At 41.9% G+C, this 27134-nt stretch overlaps 1 protein-coding gene across 5 annotated transcripts in view; it reads left to right on the top strand.

Annotated features, from left to right (window-relative positions):
* map3k20a (mitogen-activated protein kinase kinase kinase 20a) overlaps nt 1-27134 on the top strand; it is a 55866-nt gene that overhangs the window by 818 nt on the left and 27914 nt on the right. For 2 of the 5 annotated variants that reach the window (XM_056243486.1, XM_056243488.1), the window contains exons 2-10: nt 8510-8692; nt 9543-9630; nt 14166-14267; nt 20937-21002; nt 21108-21136; nt 21248-21385; nt 24133-24219; nt 24300-24374; nt 25992-26098. In XM_056243486.1, the coding sequence (XP_056099461.1) occupies nt 8534-8692; nt 9543-9630; nt 14166-14267; nt 20937-21002; nt 21108-21136; nt 21248-21385; nt 24133-24219; nt 24300-24374; nt 25992-26098 (851 nt within the window). In that variant the 5' untranslated portion in view covers nt 8510-8533. Of the gene's footprint in view, nt 1-8501; nt 8693-9542; nt 9631-14165; nt 14268-20936; nt 21003-21107; nt 21137-21247; nt 21386-24132; nt 24220-24299; nt 24375-25991; nt 26099-27134 lie in introns of all 5 variants that reach the window. The other 3 variants (XM_056243485.1, XM_056243487.1, XM_056243489.1) reach the window with 3 other exon arrangements.

Below are 27134 nucleotides of genomic sequence, written 5' to 3'. Positions count from 1 at the left end.
TGCTGGTTTTACTTTCTGTTCCAGTGCATGTGCCTGGAAAAGTATGCAGGAATGTTGCTGTGATCCTATTGGTTCATAATTTAATGAGGAAATATTGCACATGCAGAGAGGTTATCCAAATCAGATAATAAATACAGCAATCTCCAAAAGTATTTGGACATTTAATTTATACATAAAAATGATGTCTTTGCATTAGCTACAGAATATCTAGGCAAGTGTAATTTATTTTAAAGGACGATAACACAATCAGACTTGTCAAGGAAAACGTTTCACAAACAGGACATTTTTAGGTTTGAAGTGATACAGCAGTTATGAAACAATGATTATATTGTTGACAATGCAGAGAAATAGTGACTCTTTGTGGTTGTCAGTGTTAGTTGATCATCTGCATTTTTAATGTGATTCTCTACACCTGTGGTTAGGACACACACCTGTGTGAACTTGAGGAGAACTGACTTGATACATCCACTAACAACCACCAAAACACCAGCTGATTAAAATACATTGAGCAAAAACGAGGAAGAAAAGTTAGCGTGAAAAAGAAGTGTAATATAAATGTGCTTTGTACACTTGTAGTAGTACTTCAACTCCAAAGTGTATATTTTAAATAAATAAAAAACTTGCATATAATATAATATTAATGAATTAAAAGGCCATTTAAGTATACTTAAAGAGTGGACACTTTGCATAAGTATGTTTCTTAATGCACTGAAGTTAATCTTAATGTTTTAAGCATCTTTAGTCATGCTTTAAAGAAGTGAAATTATTTTTATGTATTGACTAACATACAAAAGCACATGTAAAGTACTTGATTATGATTTTAACTAGTGTGTTATTCGATTTTATATTTTAAGTTAATATATTTTAAATGCACTAAATTTCAACTTCATCATCATTACAAATGTGTAATTACAAATATATTTAAATACATGACATACAAGTTTGAATAGAATTACATTAAACTATATTCTAGTTGACCATAAATGCTTGTCAGTACATTCAGCAGTACACTTTAACCATATTTCAAAGACAATAGAAGTAATTATGAAATTACACAGAAACAGATGCACTTAAGTCCTACTTAAGAGGGTAAAAAAACACACTCTGTTAAGTCCAGATGATTGCATTAAATAAATATACATCATTGCATTTAATATAATCTATAATACATTTTCATTTAATTGCAATTATGCAATCAAGTGTACAAAAACATTGCATTCATTTTGCACTTAAAAGTATATTCTTTATAAGGATGTTATTTCTTTAATAAGTCCTCTTTCTAAAAGTATGCTAAAGTCTACATCTTTTTAAAGCTCATGCAGCATTTGATGATGGTTCCTTTGATATTTTGTATATAATTCAATAATTACATTCACATGTTTTTATGTGTGATTCTAAACAATTTTGGAGCCACTCTATTTATGAAGATGTGGCCATGCTAGTTTTTATTGGAGGTATATATATATATATATATATATATATTCACTAGAGTCTATTTCTTTCTTGTGTGGTTGAACGTAAAGCACCGGTGAGGTGATCTGCTTCCTGCTCGGCTAAATATAACACAAATGGCCCCAAACTGCCCAAGAGCCGTGGCGTCCCTCTGTGAGAATGACGCTCAAACCCGCTGTGCGCCCCAGCAGTCCCACGCAGCCCTCTAAAAACCATAATTACTCCACTGAAAATGTGAAACTTTATGAGCTTTTTCTTTTTTTTTTAGGGAAATTGAAGGTTTTGCAGAAAAGGTGCATTTTATATGCATTTATTGTCTTTATTGGAGTTCACCCTCACGACATTATATGATATAGGGGTGTAATGGTTCGGTACGTACCTCGGTTTTCAGGTTATGGTTCGGTACAGCAGGGGGGAGTAAACTAAACACAAAATTGCTTCTTTTATCTTTTTTTTTTTAAACTGTTTTTTTGTTTTTGTTTGTTTAAATAAATTCAATTATAAAAAAAATATATATATTATAAAAAGAGATTATAATCTCATCAAAGAAGATTAATATTAGTCTTCACAAACACCACTAATAGATTGTGGTGTCAGCAATGATGTAAATGATTGCATTAGCATGAAAACAACATTGTTGAATATTCTAGATTAGTGTGGATAGACTGTAAGCAGATGGCCAGTCTATGATTACCCTTGTAAAGAGTACTTATCACAGAAATAATATATTTTAAAATAATTTACTTCAGTGCGAACTGAATGTAATATTCCCTATATGTCAGTCACTTCGAGGTGGGGTCGATGACTGACACCAGGGGTCACACTTGGGAGCCCCAAACATCTCTGATACTTTGAGAAAAGGCCAATGAGAATTGGTCATTCGAATCTTTCATGCCACTCCCGAACATACGGGTGTAAAAGGGAGACGGCGTGCATCACTCATTCGGTTTTGTTCTTCTGAGCCGAGAGAGTTTCAACTCTACACAAGCTCATTTCATTCACCTCTGGAAAAAGTGAGTTGCTGGTGTTACGGCACATTTCAGCGATCTGTCTTCAAGTAGTGCACGGATAATTGCAGAGAGAGTTCCCCTGGGCGGTTCAGCAAAAATAAGGAGCAGCTTTGCTCTAAAAAGAGCAGCTTTGGTGGTCAAGGAGTGCCACCTCTGTCTTAACCTTGCTGAGATGAGACAGATCGACAAAGTCCGCTTTCTCGACGCCCCCATCGGGCCCTGCACAAGTTCCCGTTCAAGATGTTATCGCAGAAACGCATTCTGACATGCATGATAGACACCATCACTCAGGCTAGAGCCCCCTCTACAAGGCGGACCTTTAAGCTGAGTCTGTTCGCTAACTGGTGTGCTTCCCGAGGGGAAGACCCACAGAGATGTGAAATCGGGTCAGTGCTTTTCTTCCTGCAGGAGAGGCTGGAGGGCCTGGCTGTCTCCTTCCACCTTGAAAGTGTATGTGGCTGTCAAAGCGTCACATCTCGATGCAGTGGATGGTAAGTCTTTAGAAAAGCACAACCTGATAATCAGGTTCATCAGAAGCACCAGGGGGTTAAATCCTCCTAGGCCACACCTTATTCCCTCATGGGATCTCTCTGTAATCTTACTGGGCCTACAGGGAGCTCCTTTTGAGTCCTCAGTCGAGTCAGTAGAGCTCTCTTCGAAGACGGCCCTCCTGACCACGCTCACTTCCATCAAGAGGGTTGGGGACATGGAGGAGTTCTCTGCTAGCGAAACGTGCCTTGAGTTCGGTCCGGCATACTCTCACGTGGTCTTGGGACCCCGGCCAGGCTACATGCCCACTATCCTTTATAGAGACCAAAGGGGCTTTCGCACCGGAGAAACCTTTTCATAGTTCCTAGAACTATTGGCGGAAGTACCTGGATTTTGGCTTGTTCGCACTAGAGGAACTGGGAACGAGTGGGGTCTAAACCAGCACTATAGGAACTACCAGTGACGCGAGTATACGCTGATTGGCCGAACATGCGTGAAACACCAGCACCCGCAATTTTTAAAAAAGCTGTGTAAACACACAGATTATAGCCTATATATTTACTCCAGAAACTAACTCTACAAACATGAAAAAAAAGATGATAGATGAGCCTCTTAACCTTTACGCTGAGGAGAAAATCCAACACGACTCTGAGGGGACCAATAGAATCATGATTATGTATTTCTGCTTTGGCAACACTGGATATCAACCACACAGCATACGCTAATAACTTTTAATATACTGTCTACTTTCTATGTATAACAGTTATATCTAATAACGTATTAGACAGGACTGTTAGACAGATCGTAAACTAATGAACACGGAGAATGTGAGCACTGTCTGCTCAGGCCCTGGTGTTCTCGGCGCCGTCAAAATAAAAGTCACGGCAACAAGCGCGGCTTACGTCACTTCAAGGTTCCTACTGGCGGTGCGAATGCAACCAGGAAAATGTTCCTAAAGGGAACCATTAGTTTTCGGGAAACCATCATGGTGGCTAGTGGTGAGCTTGCAAGTGATGCCTCAGGATGAGGCAGACCCAGTCTTGTTGTTGCTGTGTCCAGTACACTGCCTGAATATGTACTTGGACCATACACAGATCTTCAGAATCTCTGAGCCCCTCTTTGTTTGTTTTGGGGGACAGCAGAAGGGGAAGGTTGTCTCCAAACAGAGGATGGCCCATTGGATTGTAATTGCCATTGCCCTGGCATACCAGGCCCAAGGCATGCCGTATCCCTTAGGATTGTGCGCACGCTTCATGAGAAGTGTTGCATCCTCCCAGGCTCTAGCAAACGACACCTCTCTAACAGACATCTGAACAGCTGGCTGGGCAACACCCAATGCCTTCCAGAGATTTTATCATCTCTGGGTTAAGCCAGTTTCGTTCCTTGTTCAATTGGGCTGGGTGTACCGCTAGCACACAGCGCCTTCCCCTCTCTTTTTTGTCCATGTGAGTTCCCTGGACTGGTGAACCCTGGACGTCAGTTTTCACCCAGCAACATTGACAATTGAATTCGGCGGAGGGATTGACGCCAAGCCCGGTACTCGTGATGCATGCCCATGTCAGGTCAGCTTGTATACTTGGGCTAGCTGCTCCATATGTAGCGATTCCCCGTTAGTTGTCCCATATGATGTATTGTCCTAGCCTGGTTAAAACCAGACCATTCTCAGTTGTAACTGAGTTATGGTCTGGCAAAGCGTCATAGACAAATCATTTCCAGAGGGGCGTCACCAACGGACGTCGCGGATAGACCTAAACCCAATCAGAGCGATGAAGGAGATGACGTATGCAGAGCGGCGGAGACACATCTCCGAGTGTTGTTCTTTGCTCGGTTTTTAACTAAAAGGAAACGTTCAAATCGCTTAAAACAGACGCGCTAGCTGATTCAAACGAGTGATGTTCGACGGCGGCATCCATCTTTGTAATGTAGGCTACAAAATCTGCTTCAAAATCCCAGCGCTGTCGTCATCGTGTAAAGCCCGCCCCAACGTTTCTGATTGGTGCCTCGATTTCGGCGGATTGGAAATGGGCTTGAATGAGCTCTTTGCCAGACTAACTTTCAGAGCAAATCTAAATTTGCCGGAAGTTGTCTGGGTTTTCCCAGGCTAGTATTGTCCATGATACAACGGTAAACCCGTGTCTTCCTCTAGGCCGTCTCTTCTGCCAGTTGCTGCGTTGGTAGTAGTTCCTCCCTTTCAGGTATGACCTACCTCGAGAAGGGTCTGGCTGCAGACTTGCACTCTCAGACTTGCACGCTCAGACTTGCACGCTCAGACACGAGCGCTTCCGCTGCAAGTGACGTCACTTGCAGTCGACACCTGCTCTCCGCTACCGGCTGTGGCGTCACTTGCAATCCCTTGTTCTCCGTGTTATTTCACAGAGTCGATTGATGCCAGATTTGAAGATAGCCAGCAAGTGGTGTTTGGATCAATCTAGTGCACTGCATGGTTCTGTTCATTTGCCCAAAGTAGTGTGTATGGAGGAACAAGACGTTGCGGAAGCCATTGAGAGATTAGAGAAGGCTGAGTTTCCACAGGACAGAATCGATGCTCTGGAACCCTTTTGCTTCATCTTTACTGTAATGAATGACATGCAAATGTTTCTTGAACATGCAGTCGATGTCATGAAATTAAAGGTAAACTGTCGAACTACACTAGAGCAAAGTGAATAATGTGCTAATGTGTTTTTATATATGTTGTATATTGTCTATTTGTACCTTGTATTTGTCTGTTTTGCACATTAAATGTGTACTGTAAATTGACATTTAAAAAAAAAAAAAAAAAAATGCATCATCTTGATGTTTTTCATCTACAAACTGTTCCCACAAAGTTGGGAGCATGAAATTGTCCAAAATGTCTTGAAAATAATTAAAAATAATTAAATATATTATAATAGTAAAAATAATTTCTTTCTTTCTCATAACTGAGTTTTGATTTCTAAGTGATCAATTTATGTACAAGTGTTTTCCCACATGATTATTGGCTGTAGGTCATCAGTAAATGTGGTAATTTGGTAATGTGGCATTTAAATGCCAGTGTTTCCCAGATGAAACACAAGAGCTGTTAGTTTTGAATGATGTGTGTAATGTAGAGAAATGTGTTTAGAGTTTTGCAAATAGTTTGTTTTTCAAATGCAAACTGAGTGCAAAGCATATAATGTCCTTGTATTTTTGCAGGCTTGGTCTAAAGATTGGGTACATGAGTGAATGGTTTCACTGAGTGAGCCTCAAATTCCACTTGTAGTGTTTTAGCAATTTGAAAAAAACTGTCAACAAAATGACAAATGACACCTTAACACGACCAAAATGAGCGTGTCTACGCGTTCAAAAGAAACACGTAAAAAATTGCCGCGGACAAACACTTCGTGTTGACGCGGTCAAATTTCACGCGTTTCGTTTATCGCGTTCCGTAGAGAGCAGGCGTCGATTGCAAGTGACGTCACTTGCAGCGGAAGCGCTCGTGTCTGAGCGTGCAAGTCCGAGAGTGCAAGTGACGTCACTTGTCTGCAGCCAGATGCTATTGCCTACCGCAGGGACCTCTTTCCATGTCCAGAGAAAAGGGGGGAAAAAACAGCTGAAGCAACCTATTCCCATTGTAAGGGCTGTCCTCGCTGTACAGGACTACACAGGGTGTTGGGTAGGCTACAATATTGCGAGTGCTCTTCTTACCCGGCACACAGGACTTGCCAACATCTGCACCACCAAAACCTCATAACACGTTGTGGTGTTTTCCCTTGGGAAGGTGGGATAGTGACTGACAGATAGGGAATGTCTCGGTTACTATTGTAACCTCCGTTCCCTGATAGAGGGAATGAGACGTGGTGTCGCTCCGCGCTGAAATGGTCGGGACACTGTATCGGCTCCTCAGCACAAACATGAATGAGTGATGCACACCGTCTCCCTTTTATACCCGTCCGGGGAGTGGCATGTGCAAATTCCACTCGCCAATTGACCGTTCGCAAAGACCCGCCCCCCTTAGTTACTGTCGCTATGTCCGACAAGCTACGCTGCTCTCACACACACACTCCATGTTCTCACGCAGTGAAAAATACATCGCGGACTGACAACACGCTGACAGACCAGGTTACTTTTCGGTTACTTTTGATATTAAACATATTAAACAAAGTCTCACCTTTCAAATTTGGTCATTTTTTTAAAAGAAATTGAAACAATAAATACCGTTTTGTGGCTCTTTAATGTGTCGGGACAGATTGCTGTAGAGCATCAGTTAAAGCTGCTCGTGATCCGATCATCTCTTCCTTCTAGTTCATTTATAGCATCAAATAAACATGACTGAACATAAGAAGGAATGTTGTTTTAACCGCAGAAAGGCGTCAGTACACACCGTTTTTCAAGTTCAAATCCTCCCATGTTAATCTACTAACTCTCCTGACTGCTTTGTCGGACAAAATGGCGGATGGCGAAGTATGATTGGTCAGATCATCTGTCAATCAAGCTCCCTGCGAAGGGTCAATTCTCCTTGACCTTTTCTCAAAGTATCAGAGGTGTTTGGGGCTCTCAAGTGAAACCCACCTAGTTTCAGTCATCAACACCAGGTCTCGTTACAATAGTAACTGAGGAACAATTGGTTGCATTTTATTTACAACTAATGTGAAATGTTGTATTGTCTTTTTTTGACCCATTTAAGTAGGACTTAAATACTGTACATCTTTATTTGTCATTTCATTATTATTTTTAAACATTGTCTTTGAAATATGGTTAATGTGTACTGCTGAATGTGCTGACAAGCATGAATGATAACCTAAATATACTTTAAGTACATTTAAAATATATTCACTTTAAATGTACATTTGAATAACACATACACAAAAACAGTTAAACTTTTAGCACACTAAAATTATACTTTTAGTGTGCTAGACATCTTCTTTATATCACAACAAACGATTATTAAAACACTTACTGTCTACTTAAGTGTGTTAAGAAGCATAATCGCGTGGCTTTGATTATTGATTATTAAGTGGCCTTTTATTTAATTTATATTATATTATGTACAAGTAGGCTTACAATTTAAAAAAATAATAATTTTAAGATTTGAAGTACCCAACAAGTGTACATTCAGTACAATTAAGCACACTTCCTTTTCACAAAAGTACGCATGCTGCTGGTATGGTCTACTACACTTATGCTGTCAGCTGATCCCAGATCAGTACCGGTATGAGTGTGTGGATCACCATGTGGTCTGATTGCAGATGTATCAGGACTGTTAACATGAGTGTCCTACAGTATTAGTCCAACGATTGTCAGTACACTTGTTGATCATACACCAAACTTTGTCCTTTCTGCTATTGATTGAAGCTTGTTGTTATGAATCTTGCTGATTTAAATATAGCACAGTGTAAACATATGCAGCTGGACAGGCACAAGAACACACACACACAGCACCAAACATTACGTTCACACCAGCCTGTGTGTGTGTGTGTGTTGATTAAAGTAGAAATGAGCAGTTTTCTCAGTGCCAAATCACAGCATCTCTCCTCTTGTGGAGCCTCGTCCCTCGTTCTCCTCTCATCCTCTCCTCTTTTCTTCGTTCTTCAGGAGAGAAGCGTGTTTCTGAGTGCCATTATGCTATGGCATCTCTGGGCGGCTCCTTTGTGCAAATCAAATCCGATGACATCCTCTTCTACGAGAACTGTGGCGGCGGGAGTTTCGGGAGCGTGTATCGCGCCCGCTGGCTCTCGCAGGATAAAGAGGTGGCGGTGAAAAAGCTTCTGAAGATTGAAAACGAGGTGGGAGTGAGAGTCGCCCGAGCTTTTCATACACATGCTTTAATTGTCAGTGTGATAATCATTTTAATTGCCTCTCTGTGTGTCGACTCCAGTCCGACCAGCGCGGTTACGCCTCCCCTCTACTCTACGCTCTCACAGCGTCTTTTGTGAACTGAAATTCATAGACTATGTCTTTAAGAGAAAATTGTCACATAATTAAGTCATATTAGTTTCAGCTGGTTGCAGTGTTTGTCTTTGGGGTGAAGTGTATTTACTTTTAAGTGCTGGATTCATTGTCGTCTTTGTTCTTCGCATATAGTGATTTCCGAGCATAATGGCTCTGGTAATGTTTGGGATGGGACCATTTGGTCGGGGGAAAATTACATTAAAAATTATAATTCGATGGAGGAACTAACCGCTTAAAAAGTCAGCTTAAAATCACACAAATGTATCATCAGCTGTCTAATAAAACTTCAAATTCATCTGATTCACTTCATATTCCAGACTTTTTTAAGTCAGCTTTTCACTTTAATTGTTGTGCTGATTATATAATTTGGGTTACACTTTATTTTAAGGTGATGTAGTTACATTGTACTTACTTAAATAAGTACGGGCAAGCAATATAATTAACTACATGTCCTTAATATAGAGTTAGGGTTTAGGTTTGGTTTGGGGTTAGTCACTTGTAGTTATGCATAATGTACTGTTATTACTATAGTAAATACATGTTGTAACTGTGTCACCTTAAAATAAAGTGTTTCCATCAATTGTAATTAAAATTTCTTTCTTAGAATGCACATATTGAATCTGCATTATGAATCTGTATAGCATATTGTCATGTTTCAATTCTTTGTGCTGGCTGTATTTGTAGGCAGATATTTTAAGTGTTCTCAGTCATCGAAACATTATCCAGTTTTATGGAGCGATCCTGGAAGCTCCCAACTATGGAATTGTTACAGGTCAGTAAAACATGACTCAGATCACAACATTTATTACAGTGTTTGCAAGGCAGGGCTTTTTTGAAATTCCTCAAACGCTCTATTTTTAGTATTCTCCATTCAATCTTTGCTTCATAGATCATTTTAGCCTTAGATTTTGTTTTTTTATTTATAATTAATAATTATTTTCGGCGTTTTACCTCTTTATTCTTTTCTATACTTTAAAAAATGTAAGATTGAAGTTGGAAAATTATGTAATTGTTTTAATTTGCATAATAAATTGTGCTAGATCTTCCTTAGATCTATTTATCCATCTATATTACATATTAATACCCATATATCATAACATCTAATTATTTGTTCTTGCTATTTGTTCTTGACTTGGAAGCACTGTTACTTCCTTCAGGAAATGCTAATTTCCAGTTTCATTTGCATTTGGTTCATAATAAGCAAATAACAACAATAAACAAATATCCATTGGTCTCCAGTTTGTGAATTCACATATTGAAATTTTCCACTTTAATAAAATTATTAATAAATTACCAGTCAATTTTCAGAACAAGTGTTCTTATAATTTGATTAATATATATATATATATATATATATATATATACGGTGTGTGTGTGTGTGTGTGTGTTTATTATTCTGCTGATTCTTAATTATTGGGATAAATCAGACTACAGAAGTGCAAATATAAACATTATCTATCAAAGATTTTTTTGTCCATGTATTGAAAATATTACATTTTTGATTAGTCATGGATTAATGAGATTGTGGGACCTTTGTCTGTAAGGAGACGCGGTATGTTGGTCTGCTTCTGCTTTTGCTGTGCTGAGTGAGTGTGACTCAAATGAAGATGCAGTGATTGTAAAAGATCATAAAGTGCTGTGCAAAGAGTCTATGGTCTGCAGTATTGAGAGACAGTTGAGTCTCTCTTTATGAAAAGTAAATATAATAAGAGCAGGTGAAGGTGACGTTTATGACCAGCTCACCTTTGTCAGTGAGGCTATTATTAATTTCCCCTGTGTAGCCTATGTATCTCTGTTTGAAACTGATAATCTGACCATTATATGATGTGTGCTTACAGTGGCCTAAACCTAAGCTAAACATACAGTATTCATGAATATTAACAGACTCAACTTCACTTGTATGCCAGTGGTATGTGTCTGTATTTGGATACCTCACATTCTTTTGGGAACACATCTTTTGTGGTGGGACATGCTGAACGTTTTTTATAACCTATTACTGATATTAATTTAGACACTACATGGAGTACTGGTACTTTTATAAATCAATTTGTAAGACTATTTAACTATTCAACTCTGTGATTCAGTTATTATTAAATCCTTTACTGCAAATCTTATATATAAATTAGTAATTTGATATATATTCAATCAAAATTAAAAATCAATATAAAATATATTATATAATTTAATTATATGATTTAATATATATATATATATATATATATATATATTCAATAAAATTAAAAATCAATATAACATATATTCAATAAAATATATTATAATTTAATTATATGATTTAATATATATATATTCAATAAAATTAAAAATCAATATAAAATATATTATATAATTTAATTATATGATTTAATATATATATATATATATATATATATATATATTCAATAAAATTAAATTAAAAATCAATATGAAATATATTATATAATTTAATTATATGATTTAATATATATATATAGTACGCAAATATGAGGCATATTATAATGATTTTTGAAGAATCATGTGATGAAAATACAGCTTTGAATAGCCTATACTTATTCAGTAAGAATAAGAAATAGTTATTGCTCTTATTCATATTTTCAAATCTTCTTAAGTATTTTATAAGAAAATACTTATTAAAAATCATATATCCTCATGTTAGTGTCACAGTCTGTCTTGTCTCCGCCTCTTCACTACACTTCCCAGCATCCCTCTTGTCTACACACCTGCTTGTCTTCATCGTTATCACCTTCCTCACAGCTGCCTGTCGTTTATGTAATCATCATCACTGTGTATTTAAGTTCCTGTCTGCATTCAGTTCATTGTCCGGTATTGTTCGTGTTTGACACGCTGTCTCACCTGTTCCTATGTATCTGGAGTCTCTACGAGTAAAGAAAGTGTTTACTACGTTCTTCGTCTGTCTTCTCTGAACCAACCCGTGACAGAATACCGGACCCGAAAAAGTATGGAAGTTGGCCGCTTCCTATCAACCCCAGCCGATCTTTTGGTGCATTGTTTTCAGGACGGACTCCCAATTGAGGATTATGTCTCCAAATTCCTGACAATTTCCAACGGGGTAAGCTGGACAGATGATGTCCTGAAGTCTGTGTTTTGGGGCGGGCTAGATGAGAGCCTGTACCAACTAGCTCCAGCGGCAGCTATCCAAGGCACGTTTGTCCAGTACATCGATCATGTGTTGTGGTTGTGTGGGTCAGCCTTCACCGTTGGTGAGGCTGAAGATGACATCACCACACAACCACACACTACAGCCATCTCCACCACTCCAAACACAGAGCCTTCTCCGCTGGTTCCGTCCAGCCCTTCAGAGCCTTCTCCGCTGGTTCCGTCCAGCCCAGTCAAGCCCTCACCGCTGGTTCCGTCCAGCCCAGCCAAGCCCGCACCGCTGGTTCCGTCCAGCCCAGCCAAGCCTGCACCGCTGGTTCCGTCCAGCCCAGCCAAGCCTGCACCGCTGGTTCCGTCCAGCCAATCTGAGCCCGTCGCCTGCCCGCCAGAGCCTGAGCCCGTCGCCTGCCCGCCAGAGCCTGAGCCCGTCGCCTGCCCGCCAGAGCCTGAGCCCGTCGCCTGCCCGCCAGAGCCTGAGCCCGTCGCCTGCCCGCCAGAGCCTGAGCCTGTCGCCTGCCCGCCAGAGCCTGAGCCCGTCGCCTGCCAGCCAGAGACCGTCCAGCCAGAGACCGTCCAGCCAGAGACCGTCCAGCCAGAGACCGTCCTGCCAGAGACCGTCCTGCCAGAGACTTCTTCCCCGCTGGTCCCGTCCAGCCCTGCCGAGCCCTCACCGCTGGTCCCGTCCGCCCTGCCAGAGACTGTTTTCCCACCCAGCCTCCCTCTCCCACCTCCCTTCATCTGCCACCTTTCAACCCGTCCACCCCTGACTACCAGCCCTGCTGATCCAGCCTGGTCGGTGGATCCCTGGCCTCCGCCTCCAACCTCCTCTACCAGGACTCTACCTCGGCCCTTCGTCCCATCTGCTCCCCCTTGGCTCTTACCTCCCTCAGCTCCACCATGGCCCCTCAGTCCCCCAGTTCCGCCAGGCTCCCTCGTCCCCCCGGATCCACTTTGGTCCCTCGTCGGCCTTCCCTCACCTTTGGACTTCTCTCCTCTGGCTACGCCTCGTCCTTTCGTCCCCCCGGTTCTGTTGGACTCCTCACTCCCCTCAGTATCCCTTTGGTCCTCACTCCCTCTGTCTCCACCGTGTCCTTCTGTGTCCCTGTCTGCACTTCAGTCACCGGAGCCTACGGTCTCACCATGTCCCTCCAGTCCTTCAGCGTCACCCTGTCTCGTCGGCTCTACGGCTTCACCCTGGTCTCCTCTCTCACCTGCTCCGCCGCTGTCAGTCGGCCCCCTGGTGTCATCAGCCCCGCCTCCGCCTTGGCTCCTCCCTCCATCTGCTCCGCCTTGGCTCCTTCCTCCATCTGCTCCGCCTTGGCTCCTCCCTCCATCTGCTCCGCCTTGGCTCCTCCCTCCATCTACTCCGCCTTGGTTCCTCTGCAGCGCGAGGTCGCGCTTTCCGGAGGGGGGGTGTAATGTCACAGTCTGTCTTGTCTCCGCCTCTTCACTACACTTCCCAGCATCCCTCTTGTCTACACACCTGCTTGTCTTCATCGTTATCACCTTCCTCACAGCTGCCTGTCGTTTATGTAATCATCATCACTGTGTATTTAAGTTCCTGTCTGCATTCAGTTCATTGTCCGGTATTGTTCGTGTTTGACACGCTGTCTCACCTGTTCCTATGTATCTGGAGTCTCTACGAGTAAAGAAAGTGTTTACTACGTTCTTCGTCTGTCTTCTCTGAACCAACCCGTGACAGTTAGTCACATGTATCAGTAGGGTTGTATGAGGCATCTAAACATCAAATAACTAAATAAGGAGTGCCTTGAAGTCCATAGCTTAGCACTCATTTGTTTGTTTCTCAGCAAAAAGGGCTGTCAGAGTTTGAAACAATTTTTCATTTAATCATTTTAGCTGTTGCCTTCTAAGTACTACGCCATGCAAATAAATGACACTGCAGTTGTGTTTCCTCTTGTACGTAGATGTCAGTGTTTGTGTATATAAGGGATTATGTGGTGTTTTAATGTTCCAGTGTATTTAGATGATGTCATTGAGTGTTTGAGCTCAGAAACAGGATATTGTGATAATGTGACTCACTTTATATCACAGTACTTGATGACAACTAATACTAGTAGTGCACCACGTCCCACAGCATGACAGCAGTGATATGTAAAACTACTGCCCAACACGAGAGATTATGTATTTTAATTTGTATTCTATGTGTATGTGTGTGTGTGTGTTTTATGGTAGAGTATGCCAGTGGTGGATCTCTGTTTGACTATCTGTCCAGTGCCGAGAGTGAAGACATCAGTATGAAGCAGATTATGACCTGGGCCATGGACATTGCTAAAGGTATTATATACACTTACACACACATAAACTGAAAAAAACAAAACAAAGATGAGATTAGCCCCTGGTTTCACAGACAAGGCTTGAAGGGATAGTTCACTAAAAAAATGAAAATTAGCCCATGATTTACTCACTCTGAAGTCATCCTAGGTGTATATGACATTCTTCTTTCAGACGAATACAATCAAAGTTATATTAACTCTTCCAAGCATTATAATGAGAGTCAATGGGTATATTTTTTTGGAAGTACATCAAAGCGCATCCATCCATGATAAAAGGGCTCGACACGGCTCTGGCGGGATAATAAAGGATATAAACGTGTATGTGTCACGTATACAGTCACCACACCAGCTCTATCACCTCTACCGCACTACACTTCCCAGCATCCCTCATGTTTCCCACCGGCACATCATCAGCCATCACCTAATTACTAGGGCTGTAGCGATTCACTAATCTCACGATACGATACACGATATTCAGCCAACGATACGATTCAATATAATTCGATACATCATTTTATGAAAGATTTAAAGGGGACAGAGTGATTTTGGTGACATCTTGTGAGTGTTCCATTTACTTGGATTGAATTAATTGAACTGAAAACTAAAATCATCAATTACACAATATATGTCTCTGACTGGACAGAGTCTCTACAGCTTGCAAATGCTGTACAAATTGAATCAAAGATGTGTTGAGAAAATTAGTTCCATTTATTGAAACGTTGCAAACTGTAGCTTACAAGCCTTTGAAAAGTAAATACAGTGCAGTAATGCAATTAACAATGCAGAGTTAAAAAGTGCAAATAAAGTTTTGAGAAAAAAAGGTTTTATAAAAAGATAAACCTAACATATTTCAGCCTTGAAATCATTTTTATAAAAAGAATGAGTCAAAAAATATAAATTACTGACATTTACAATGCACAATAGTAAAATTCGGTCCGATTTTCCCGTGGCGTCTGTCGTTGCTAAGCAACCATGCACTGCGCTCTCCACAGCGACAAAGAAGTTTTAGTAGCTAATAGATTTCCACCACCGAAAAACGCTTGCTGTAGCTCTGCTAAGTTACAAGATTTATTTACGGAGAAGAGAAAAACACCCGTAGTGTTTGGGTGCACCCCCGACCTTCATGTTGACCGAGCTTTCAATGTTGTTACGGAAAGGGTGAAGCTGATGGTTGGTTCTTGTCTCATGAACTGCGGTGCGCTTGCGGCATTCTGAAAAGTTGAGGCGTTTTCATCTCGCTGCCCCTGGGAAAAATGAGCGCGTCGCTTCAATTATGAGTGTGCTTGCCGCGCGCCTACATTTGAAATAACGAACTTGAGTGCGCAAAAGACACGATATGTGAACGGCCCCTTGACGAGCTAAATTAAACACGGGGATTTGAATGGGACTTATGTATCGATACTCGCGGCTTAAAAATCGATACTTTCTTGGAGAAAAAAATATCGATTTATATCGCAGAATCGATAAAATTGCTCAGCCTTACTAATTACATCAGCATCTGCACCTCATCATCAGCAGTCCCTATAAAGAGACACTTCTCCTGCACACCATGGTCTGGTCTCGTCATTCCCTCAAAGAAAACGTACCTGACTCCTTACCTGCACGATACTTACTCGAACGATTTGTCTTCAGTCATCTGCTTCCTTCATCCGTCTTCAGTCATGTGCCTCGATCTCCATTTCAGAACCTGCAACAGATCAGACCATTACTCATCCTGAACACTATATTCATCAGTTACTCACCTGCTTCCATCGTTGCGAACACATACTTCTGCAAATAAACCTGTTGATTACTTTACCTGTGTGAATCCTTCTGTTTCATGACAGAAGACCAGACCCTAAACTTAAAGTATGGGTGTTTCCCGCATCCATCAAAACCCTACCGATCGTCTGATAAACTGTTTCCAGGATGGCTGCCCGATTGAAAGAGTTCCTAGAAATTTCACACCAGGTCAACTGGACAGATGACGTCCTAAAGAACGTGTTCGGGCTTGGACTGGACGATCCTCTGCACTAGCGAGCTTCAGCAGCAAAACCAGGTTCATTCGCACAATACCTGGATCATGTGCGGTTGTTGAGCGGTCCAGTCTTCACCGTGGGTGAGGCTGATGATAACATCGCCACTCAACCACCATCACCAGCCATCTTCCTCGCCACACTGCCTGCACATCTTCACGTCATGCCTATCAAGCCTGAATGTCTTCACGTCAGGTCTGCCCAGCCTGAGCTTCGTCACGTCATGCCGGTAGAGCCTGAGATTCTTCACGTCATGCCTATCAAGCCTGAATGTCTTTACGTCATACCTGCCGAGCCAGAGACTGTTCACGCCATGTCAGCCGTGCCTGTGTCTTCGGACAAGATGGTCAGCGCCTGAGAATTCACCGCCGGTCCCTGAGACCGCTTCACCCCACAAGCCAGCTCCAGAGTCTCGTCCCATCTAGACAGCTGCCCTTCCAGAGTCTCGTCCAGTCGAGGTCATCGCCCTTCCAGAGTCTCGTCCTGTCGAGGTCACCGCCCTTCCAGAGTCTCGTCTCGTCGAGGTCACCACCCTTCCAGAGTCTCGTCCCGTCGAGGTCACCGCCCTTCCAGAGTCTCGTCCCGTCGAGGTCACCGCCCTTCCAGAGTCTCGTCTCGTCGAGGTCACCGCCCTTCCCGAGTCTCGTCTCGTCGAGGTCATCGCCCTTCCAGAGTCTCGTCTCGTCGAGGTCACCGCCCTTCCAGAGTCTCGTCTCGTCGAGGTCACCGCCCTTCCAGAGTCTCGTCCAGTCGAGGTCATCGCCCTTCCAGAGTCTCGTCTCGTCGAGGTCATCGCCCTTCCAGAGTCTCGTCCTGTCGAGGTCACCGCCCTTCCAGAGTCTCGTCTCATCGAGGTCATCGCCCTTCCAGAGTCTCGTCCAGTCGAGGTCATCGCCCTTCCAGAGTCTCGTCCCGTCGAGGTCATCGCCCTTCCAGAGTCTCGTCTCGTCGAGGTCACCGCCCTTCCAGAGTCTCGTCTCGTCGAGGTCATCGCCCTTCCAGAGTCTCGTCCTGTTGAGGTCACCGCCCTTCCAAAGTCTCGTCTCGTCGAGGTCATCGCCCTTCCAGAGTCTCGTCCTGTCGAGGTCACCGCCCTTCCAGGGTTCTCCACCTGTCGAGGTCATCGCACTTCCAGAGTCTCGTCCTGTCGAGGTCATCGCACTTCCAGAGTCTCGTCTCGTCGAGGTCACCGCCCTTCCAGAGTCTCGTCTCGTCGAGGTCATCGCCCTTCCAGAGTCTCGTCCTGTCGAGGTCACCGCCCTTCCAGAGTCTCGTCTCGTCGAGGTCATCGCCCTTCCAGAGTCTCGTCCTGTCGAGGTCACCGCCCTTCCAGAGTCTCGTCTCGTCGAGGTCATCGCCCTTCCAGAGTCTCGTCCTGTCGAGGTCACCGCCCTTCCAGAGTCTCGTCCTGTCGAGGTCATCGCCCTTCCAGAGTCTCGTCCTGTCGAGGTCATCGCACTTCCAGAGTCTCGTCTCGTCGAGGTCACCGCCCTTCCAGAGTCTCGTCTCGTCGAGGTCATCGCCCTTCCAGAGTCTCGTCCTGTCGAGGTCACCGCCCTTCCAGAGTCTCGTCTCGTCGAGGTCATCGCCCTTCCAGAGTCTCGTCCCGTCGAGGTCACCGCCCTTCCAGAGTCTCGTCCCGTCGAGGTCACTGCCATGCCTGAGCCCGTTCTCATGAGAGAAAGCACAGAGACTGTTCACGTCACGCATCCTGAGCCCTTGCCAAAGATGGCCACCGCCTCACTGTCTGGCCCCTCTGCAAATATGGCCGCCACCTGAGCCCTCAAACCAGGATGGTCGCTGCCACATCAGAACCTGTTCCTGTTCTGTTCCTTGACCTGTTTCTGCTCAAAGAACTGTTCCTGTTCCTCGACCTGTTCCTGCTCAAAGAACTGTTCCTGTTCCTCGACCTGTTCCTGCTCAAATAACTGTTTCTGTTCCTAGACCTGTCCCTGAATCTGTTCCTGAGCCTGTATATGTTCCTGGGCCTGAGTGCAAGCCCATAGATATTTGGGGGTTTGGGTGGGGTGGGGGCTATGGGTCCCTGGCCAGAGTGGTCAAACCTGAGTCTAATGGAAAGGCCACAATGGCTGATCCGCCCTTGCCACCCAAACTGCAGACTCCGCCCTGCCCGCCCGAACGGAAGGCACCGTCCTGGAGGCCTCTGGTCCCTCCTAACCACGTCCTCGTTAGCCTCCAGGCTCGTTAGCCTGCCCGCCCTCTTAGACTCCTTGTATTACGCCTGCCTTCTCCAGCCCTTCGCCACTCCTTCCAACCCTTCACCTGCCCCTCATCCTCTTCCTGAACCCCCCTCCCTCAGCAGTTTCGTCCATCTACGGCACGAGGTCGCACCTTCCGGGAGGGGGAGATACTGTCACATATCCAGTCACCACACCAGCTCTGACACCTCTACCGCACTACACTTCCCAGCATCCCTCATCCCCCAAGAACTTAGGCCCTGTTTACACCTGGTATTAAGATGCGTTTTGGTCAATTGGATCACAAGTAGACGAGAGACACATTCCCGTTCACACCTGGTGTTTTAATCCGTCTCTTTTGTCCACTTTCAACCACTTCTGTCCTGATTTCTTCAAGGGGAGGGTCTGTGGGCGGGTAAATGTATGGGCTTTTTCAGATCTTTCCATCTAATCGACAAAAAAGACTCGTGCAATTAACATAAGAACGCGACCGAAGACGACGGAAAAGCATAGGGGGAGCAGCAGCTTTCATTTCTGCTCAAGACCAGCCGAACGCTGAGAGTGTGTGTTAGAAATCAGGAATGGTGAGTGTTTGGTATGTTTTTCATCTTCAAGCCAAAACTTGGGTCTCCCACCGACAAAGTTTAAACCCCGTCTGGGTAGAGCTCTTCTCATTATGTCACTCATTAGTTCATCATTAGGTCAGTAGACGGAGAGTAGACGGTCTTTTGTGGCCGTTTGAACACATTCGATCACATGAGTGTTTACACTACGAAAGCAATCCGGTCGAATTTGTTTTTGACTACCTCTGGAAGTGGTTGAAAGTGGACAAGCTCAAACGTTTTAGACCCGTTTTCTCCTGTATTTAGGGTCGTCCACTTGTGATCCGATCGACCAAAACACATCTTCATACCAGCTGTAAACTGGGCCTCAGTCACTGATAAACAGTGATCGACAGCTTCAGCGATTATAAAGGGAGGGGTCTTTGATCGATTTCTGTATATCATTAAATTACAATTGAAATAACAGATTATTTTCATGCTACTAAAAGAAACAATGTGAAGTTGATTGTTCGGCTGATTAACAGATGCATAAACAGCAGTAAACAATTTTGAGACAAATAACAGCTGACTGTACATAAATCATATCAGAAATCACTTATTGCAGATCAGGCATTATAACTTACATGGTTACTTAAATGTTGTGGCATTACTGACAGGTCCATATCTTACAATAAAAGTCTGTTTGCAAAGCCTGCGCCGAAATGCGACTGATTGACCAAAGAATCAACGGTGAAATGTACAGAACAAACAAATAATGCTCTCCTGAGACATTAAGATAGTTGAAAATAAATAACTTTCCCAGAATCAGGATCCTTTGGAAAAGTAATGTTATTTCTAGTCCATTGATAATGTATCTCTCTACACTCATTCGTGGCAGTGGGCGGGGCCAAAGACGTGATGATGTAGAAGTTTGCATTGATTTGGTTCTGCAGAGGCTTTTGTCGCACCATTACGTTACGTCATATGAACACATTACATCATACATTGCAAGATCATAGTCTCTTATGCTTTCCAATATTGCATTTATTTGATCAAAAATACAGAAGCAAACAGTAAAAATGTGAAACATAATTACAATTTAAAATAACTGTTTTCTATGTGAATTAATATATATAAAAAAAATTTATGTATTCCTGCCTAACTAATTTAATCCTGTAATTTGATGCAAAGCTGAATTGGCTGTGACACTGAAGACTGGAGAAATGATGCTGGGAATTCAGCTTTACCATCAAGAGAATAAATGACATTTTTAACTATATTACAACAGAAAACATTTCTTTAAAATTGTAATAAATATTACGTTTTTACCGTATTTTTGATACAGCTTTGGTGAGCAGAAAAGACTTCATTCAAAAGCTTTAAAAAACCTAATAACTCCAAACTTTTGACTGGAGTGTGAGCACTTTAACAACATTATAAGCTTCAGATTTCTGCGATGAACCCCTCTAGGCCTCAATTATAATCGCAGTACTGTAAACACATTTCCTGTTTGTTTATACACACAGAGAATTGGGAGAAGCAACAGATGTTGTTATTTTGACTCATATACTTCTTCAAGGACCTTCAGTATAATAATAGCCCCTTTCGCACCGGGTAGTTATAGGAACTTAGTTATAGGAACTAGCCACCAGTGTGGTTCCCCGAGAACTAAATGTTTCCATAGGGCCATTTTCCTGGTTGCATTCGCTCCGCCAGTAGGAAATCTGAAGTTCCTAGAACTAAAATCGTTCCCAGTTCCTGTGGTGCAAACACTGCACAAAGCGGGTACTTCCACCATTAGTTCTAGGAACTATGAAAAGGTTCCTCTTGTGCGAAAGCCCCTATTCACTAATAACAAAATCAAATTCTAGTCTTTCACAATTGGTTTGCTTGTATGTTGTGTTTTCTCTCGTAGGCATACACTATCTGCACGCTGAGGCCCCGTTTACTGTCATTCACAGAGACCTCAAGTCCCGAAATGGTTTGTAACTTTGTGAAATAAAGGCTGTATAAATATTTATTTGAGTTCAGGAGTGCTTGAATACTGTCTGTCTCTATGATCTGAAGACCTTGTGTTTCTTTTCAGTTGTGTTGACAGCAGATTCAGTTCCCAAGGTACATGATGACTGTCTATTCATACAAACAGAATCAAGTTCTCTATAGTTCTGCATGAAAAAGTCTGCTGATTAACTTTATTTTTATTATCTGAACTCTCCGTTTCCTCAGATCTGTGATTTTGGGGCGTCTAAGTTTCACTCTCACACCACCCACATGTCTCTGGTGGGCACATTTCCCTGGATGGCCCCTGAAGTCATCCAGAGCTTCCCTGTGTCTGAGACCTGTGACACTTACTCTTACGGAGTGGTGAGTGTCTGAACGTCAGCGCTGGTGTGCCTCTAGCGACTTGCACTGAAAAAAGTGAAAAGGCTGTGCCATTCACTATTATTATTATTCTGCTGTAAAACTGATTGTGCAGACCAAACCGTAAGGCCTAGAGACTTGAAACTTGGCAAGATGGTAGATCTCAATTTGGGGAAATATTGACACCAAATCACCCTAATCGGCCAATAGGGGGCGCTACTGCGATCAAATATATGAAACCGCTCATAACCCCTAGACCGTCTGTCGTAGACTCAAGTGCCTTACACCAAGACGGACAAAATATATACAGGTCCTTCTCAAAAAATTTGCATATTGTGATAAAGTTCATTGTTTTCCATAATGTAATGATAAAAATTAAACTTTCATATATTTTAGATTCATTGCACACCAACTGAAATATTTCAGGTCTTTTATTGTTTTAATACTGGTGATTTTGGCATACAGCTCATGAAAACCCAAAATTCCTGTCTCAAAAAATTAGCATATCATGAAAAGGGTCTCTAAACGAGCTATTAACCTAATCATCTGAATCAACTAATTAACTCTAAACACTTGCAAAAGATTCCTGTGGCTTTTAAAAACTCCCAGCCTGTTTCATTACTCAAAACCGCAATCATGGGTAAGACTGCCGACCTGACTGCTGTCCAGAAGGCCATCATTGACACCCTCAAGCAAGAGGGTAAGACAGAAAGAAATTTCTGAACAAATAGGCTGTTCCCAGAGTGCTGTATCAAGGCACCTCAGTGGGAAGTCTGTGGGAAGGAAAAAGTGTGGCAAAAAACGCTGCACAACGAGAAGAGGTGACCGGACCCTGAGGAAGATTGTGGAGAAGGACCGATTCCAGACCTTGGGGGACCTGCGGAAGCAGTGGACTGAGTCTGGAGTAGAAACATCCAGAGCCACCGTGCACAGGGGTGTGGAGGAAATGGGCTACAGGTGCCGCATTCCCCAGGTCAAGCCACTTTTGAACCAGAAACAGCGGCAGAAGCGCCTGATCTGGGCTACAGAGAAGCAGCTCTGGACTGTTTCTCAGTTTTGCATGTCATTCGAAAATCAAGGTGCCAGAGTCTGGAGGAAGACTGGGGAGAAGGAAATGCCAAAATGCCTTAAGTCCAGTGTCAAGTACCCACAGTCAGTGATGGTCTGGGGTGCCATGTCAGCTGCTGGTGTTGGTGCACTGTGTTTTATCAAGGGCAGGGTCAATGCAGCTAGCTATCAGGAGATTTTGGAGCACTTCATGCTTCCATCTGCTGAAAAGCTTTATGGAGATAAAGATTTCTTTTTTCAGCACGACCTGGCACCTGCTCACACTGCCAAAACCACTGGTAAATGGTTTACTGACCATGGTATTACTGTGCTCAATTGGCCTGCCAGCTCTCCTGACCTGAACCCCATAGAGAATCTGTGGGATATTGTGAAGAGAAAGTTGAGAGACGCAAGACCCAACACTCTGGATGAGCTTAAGGCCGCTATCGAAGCATCCTGGGCCTCCATAACACCTCAGCAGTGCCACAGGCTGATTGCCTCCATGCCACGCCGCATTGAAGCAGTCATTTCTGCAAAAGGATTCCCGACCAAGTATTGACTATTGAGTGCATAACTGAACATAATTATTTGAAGGTTGACTTTTCTTTTTGTATTAAAAACACTTCTTTTATTGGTCGGATGAAATATGCTAATTTTTTTTAGACTTTTGAGGAATTTGGGGTTTTCATGAGCTGTATGCCAAAATCATCAGTATTAAAACAATAAAAGACCTGAAATATTTCAGTTGGTGTGCAATGAATCTAAAATATATGAAAGTTTAATTTTTATCATTACATTATGGAAAATAATGAACTTTATCACAATATGCCAATTTTTTGAGAAGGACCTGTATATTTTTGCAAACTAGTCCTAGGTTTTTCGTCCAATCGGAACCAAACCAGTGCAGACATACTCTCTGGAGTCTGATATATCCATAATTATCAAAAAAAAGTTGAAATATCAATTCACGGTTGTAAAGGGAAGCCAAAATGTTTGAAGTGTGCGGAGTCTTTTTTACTAAAATTTCTGTAACGAGATATATTCACCAAACTCAGAACATACACATATAGGCAAATGCTTAAGAGTCTATGATTGGATCATTATTGCAGTGATTAATATGTTGCATGTTTTGCAACAGTTCTTCTAGCCCTAATTGATGGAGTGTGTAGCTTTTCACTTCTTAAACAACCATGTAGGAAGAACATCATGAACATATTCCAGGATGAAGAATCATTTTCACACATGAATCGGCACCTCTGAGTCCAGACCCTAAAGAGTTATTTCACCCAAAAATGGAAATAATCCCATAATTTACTCGCTCTCAAGCCATTCTAGGTGTATATTACTTTCTTCTTTCAGCCAAACACAATCGGGGTTATATGTAAGGGATAATGTACATCCAGCTGGTTGTTATCTCAAAATCGTGATGGAAATAAATGTTGTGATGTTATTTCCATCAAGAGGTGCATCAGTTTTCGGTCAGATCTTGTATTGACAAAGACTCTCAATGTATTTTTGAAAATGATCTGTGGGAAAATAAATATTTGTATTAATATTAAATCAATATTTAACCAAAATATTATATAAAATGTATTTAAAACTAATCAATTTGGCTGTATCAGTTTTGTAATCAGTTGGTGGATTCGCTGGTTGTGTTGGCATCTTTTTCTGATAGCTGTGAATTATAAGCAGGTTTCTTTCAGGTCCTGTGGGAGATGTTGACGCGTGAAATTCCCTTCAAAGGTCTGGAGGGTCTGCAGGTGGCCTGGCTGGTGGTGGAGAAGAACGAGGTGACGGGAGACTCTGATTGGCTGTGTCACTGATGAGCTGTGTTCAGCAGGTTTTGACTTGTGTCGTGTGTGTTGTGCAGAGGTTGACGATTCCCAGTTGCTGCCCAGCCAGTTTCGCCTGTCTGATGAGAAGCTGCTGGGTGACGGAACCAAAAGTAAGTAAAAAAAAACTAAAATCCATGCATGTTTACCTCGAAATGTAAATTAGGTCACATAGTAGATCGTGACCACAGACTAAACCAAACCCAGTCATACAGGTTTGGAACGGCTTGAGACAGGTGGATCAACTTTTACAGTGTGATTATCCTGTGAGATCTTATTTAGCAAATACAGTATAAATTGTTATGGTTTTGACACTGCATAGCAATCATACAGTAAACCTTGATAATGACACACATTGGAGAGCATTCGCAATATGTTGCATTATACTACTAATACAGTAATTATGCAGTGCTTAAGTAGATTGGTATTTGCTCCACGTTAAAGTGCAATGCATTAATGCATGAATAATAGATAAGACATGCTGTTTGGTTAGGATATTAATAACCGCTGTCTTTATTAATATACGACTGTCTCTTATCCTGACATTTTTAATTCATCCAATCAAAGTTCATTTGATCTGCCTCATGTCAGGGCTTGTGTTTTCCCCTCTCAGTTTCACTCTCTCAGATCGCACATCTCCTCTGAACGCTCACACTCATTTAAGTGAGCTTCATAAACTCATGTTGGCTGGCGCTGACGTCCGCCTGTCACTCACAGAGCACGGGCGTGCCAGAAAACAGTATCATAACACTGAAAAACACACAGATTGCAATTTGAGCAACACACAGTTGTTGCAACTCTGATAAGTATCATATGGACGTTTCTACCGTGCATTAAACTGATGACAACTTGCAAACGTTTAACTGAAAAAGCTGTTAATGTGACACACAGCCTGCTGCTTTTATGAACCGTTTCAACCTTTCAAGTACTTGTGAAAAAGAAGTACACTTAATTGTATTGAATGTGCACTTGTAGTGTACTTCAAAATCTTAAAAGTCATTTTTTTAAGAAACGGTACTTGCAGATAATATATTAATTAAATAAAAAGTTAGACATTTTCATGCCTGTTTCTTAACACACTTAAGTACGTTTATAAATTCACTTTGTAATAGTCAAATTAAAAGTTTCACTTTAAAGTACAAAATCATTGTTTTAACAATCTTTTGTCATATTTTAAATAAGTGCACTTATTTTGATGTGTTGACTAACATACTAAAACACATGTAAAGGACTTCATTATAATTGTATCTGTAGTGTGTTATTCAGTATTACATTTAAAGATAATTTAAAAGTAATAAATTGCAACTTCATCATTACAAATGTGTAATTACAAATATATTTAAGTACACGGCGTACAAGCTTCAATATAGAAATGGCATTAAATTATATTTTATTTGACCATAAATGCTTGTCATGCATTCAACTCTACACTTTAACCATATATCAAAGACAATAGGAGTACCTATGAAATTACACATAAAAATGTACTTAAGCGGGCCAAAAAAACTCTTCAAGTTGCTTTTAATATAAATTTAATTACAAGTGACTTTCAATTAAGTGTCCGAAAACATTACATGCAGTGCACACAAGTATATTATTTCCATATTAGGTGCTCTTTTTAAAGTTAAGCTAAAGTCTTTTTCACTAGGGAGTGCTTGTGAGATATTGGGGTAGTGTTGTTTATTGATCAGATCTGAATTTTAAATGCGGATGTTGTGATTGTGTTGTAGGACAGGCCGCTGTTCAAACACATCCTTTCCAAGCTGGAGTCCATGTGGAACGACAGTCAGTTACCGGATGAGTGCAACACGTTCCTGCAGAATAAAGCAGAGTGGAGGTACACTAACACACTAATGATTACACACTGCGCACATATCACATATATCATTTACCTGTCTATACACTAGATCCTATTTACCACACACTATAAAAAACACAACCCATTTTGGTTTAAAAACTGCAGTTTAAATGCTATAAAGTTTTGTAGTCAATCATTTTATCCCTTCAAACTCATCGTTGATAACCAAAATGACTCAATCTTTGAAAAAAAAATCTTCATGCCTTAAAATAGTTTGAATGTAACTCTCTTGCCTCATTTAGTATACGCGGTTCTATGAATATGCAAATGAGACCCGCCTCCACTCACTCACTCAGCTCAGAGATCCACTGGTTGACGATCACATGTTGATCTGATTGGACGTCAGAAACACCAGCGATTTCAAACCGTGTTTTTGAGGCTGTCTTTGGTTCACTGCAGTTTTAAGGAGAAAATACTCAGCAATGCTGTCGACTTATGAACTTACACATGGTTTGTCTTAAAGCATATTAAAAACACCACACAGACATGTAAACAACATTGAAAACTTTGAATTTTTAAGTAATCAAAGTGGTGCTTTAAATGTAATATTTTTCTTTATTTTATAAACTACTATGTGTGTCCCTTCACACACATTCCCCCGGTTTCACAGACAAGGGTTAAAGGACGACGCGCCAGGCATTACGTAATCACGTTGGAAAGGTCACGCTGGACGTAGGCGTAAGTACCGCCCCATTGTTTTAAACATCCAGGATACGCAAATGAAAGGACCATTTTAAACAATAAACTGACACAAAGACATAAATATGTCATTCAACATACAATAAAATTGTAACGCTCCACGCTTGTAAACAATGGGGCGGTACTTCCGCCTACGTCCAGCGTGACCTTTCCAGCGTGATTACGTAATGCCTGGCGCGTCGCAGACCAGCACAAGAACAACAATAGTGGTTAAAATGTATATACATTTTTTTTTTTTTTTTTTTTTTAAATGAACGCTCGTTTCGCTAGATATAACACTATTCCTCAGCTAAGATCGTGCAGAGCCGTTTGAAGC

This window comes from Rhinichthys klamathensis, unplaced genomic scaffold (genome assembly GCF_029890125.1).
Source record: "Rhinichthys klamathensis goyatoka isolate OS25496 unplaced genomic scaffold, OSU_Roscu_1.1 h1tg000800l_1, whole genome shotgun sequence".
Lineage (NCBI taxonomy): Eukaryota > Metazoa > Chordata > Actinopteri > Cypriniformes > Leuciscidae > Rhinichthys > Rhinichthys klamathensis.
This window is presented reverse-complemented; position numbering and strand designations above follow the sequence as displayed.